This window comes from Anneissia japonica, unplaced genomic scaffold (genome assembly GCF_011630105.1).
Source record: "Anneissia japonica isolate Jap-2015-1 unplaced genomic scaffold, ASM1163010v1 scaffold47332_len1560_cov169, whole genome shotgun sequence".
Classification (NCBI taxonomy): domain Eukaryota; kingdom Metazoa; phylum Echinodermata; class Crinoidea; order Comatulida; family Comatulidae; genus Anneissia; species Anneissia japonica.
Genome location: NW_022704493.1, coordinates 26 through 1537, shown reverse-complemented (window position 1 = coordinate 1537; position 1512 = coordinate 26). Strand labels below are relative to the sequence as shown.

General features: G+C 47.1%; 1 protein-coding gene across 1 annotated transcript; it reads right to left on the bottom strand.

The window, feature by feature from the left end:
• Positions 1 to 462: 462 nt before the first annotated feature.
• Positions 463 to 891, bottom strand: LOC117104754 (the record flags this gene model as incomplete). Its single annotated transcript, XM_033245611.1, has 2 exons — positions 463 to 627; positions 734 to 891. Coding segments are annotated over 2 exons (323 nt in total), but the record flags the coding sequence as incomplete, so codon positions are not given.
• Positions 892 to 1512: the final 621 nt, after the last annotated feature.

The following is a 1512-nucleotide window of genomic DNA, read 5'->3' as shown; positions in this document are numbered from 1 at the left end:
ATTCTGAAAATGTCGTCCAATGTAATTTTATCGAGTGTAATTGTTATTCGAGCGTGAAGTTTGAAGTTGTGCGAGTATAAAGTGTGTGTCGTGCTTCGAGTTCGTCGACCTGACAATTCCAGACGGTGTTTGTCTGGCTTCCAGTTCTTCGACCTTTCAAGTCTAGACGTCCGGATACCAAACATTGTTATATATTCAGTCACAAAAAACAAGTTACAAAAATAAAATTAAAGTCATGACCAATATTTTCACATTTTGTTTACCCTTCTCTTTATTCAAACTAGAAAATCACTAATTATTTTGTAATTTAAAAATCATTGACAAGAGAGATTTTTCCGTATCTTCTTCTACTTTAACCTTCTTTTTATTATTATTATTACAGGGGTAATACTTGACAGTGTGTGCATTATCCCTGCCGTCTCCGCAGGTCGGGCACGTGTACTTCCTCAGGATCGGACATACCACCTTCCCGTCAACACCCTTGAGGACGTGGCTCACGTACACGCTCTCCATCTCGCCGTTGTTCTTGCAGAACACGCACCAGCTAGGCGTGAAGCGTTGACGCGCCTTCTTGTTCCTGCCGGACGGCTGTTTCCCGACCGCCTCCGACGCCATATCATTGCATACCTGAACAAAGAAACAAAACTGGATAAAAAACCCACCGGAAAAACGACCTACTCGCCTTTCCCCCACCCCATCTTCCTCTCTAGAAAATTCAATATCTAAATGTTACCTCGAGGTCGATCCAACCGTCGAACAGAACGGAGCGGATTTCGCAATCCACGCCGTTCCTCCGGAAATCGAACCGCACCGGATCCGAGACAGGTTCCCAATCCGCGGGTTTCCAAGGCTCGACATCGACATGAACAGTGCGTTCAATCCCAAGTAATCCTTAATGGGTAAAAAATAACGATCTTCAGAATTCATCGTGAACGCCTCTGCAGTTTCCTCCACGAATGGCTCCTCCGGTATGTGTGTCGGACGAGCTTGTTGGGGTGCTATCGCGAACGAAGTCTATCGACCTTTCGAAGCCAGGCACGCGCAGTCTGGTTTCGCTAAGGTTCGAAAGTCGAAATCGGTGTCAACTTACAGCCTAGATTTTACAATTTTTTCTAAGTCCAGAAAAGTTGAAAATTTTTTTAAGTCCAGAATTGTCCAGAAATCTCTAGCTTTAAAAAAAAAATTATGTTTGCTGTTATCGGTTAAGCGATCGGAGACCGACGAACGGAGTCCGATCGCCGTAGCAGGGTCACCACGAGCAGGTTAACAGCATCGACCCCATCCCCCACACCCAACCGCTGCCTTCGGATGGACCGAGAAGGACGACTTCCTCGCACGGATGCGAACGCCGGTTCGAAAGTCCCGATGACGAAACTTGTGCACTGAATCGTCTTCGAGAGTTTCGGATCGGCGTTCGCACCCGACCGAAAATGCCGAACCTACCCGGATGGGACCGTCGAACCGTCCGCACAAAGAACGAGACCTGCACACTGAATCGTTCGTCGTACGGGC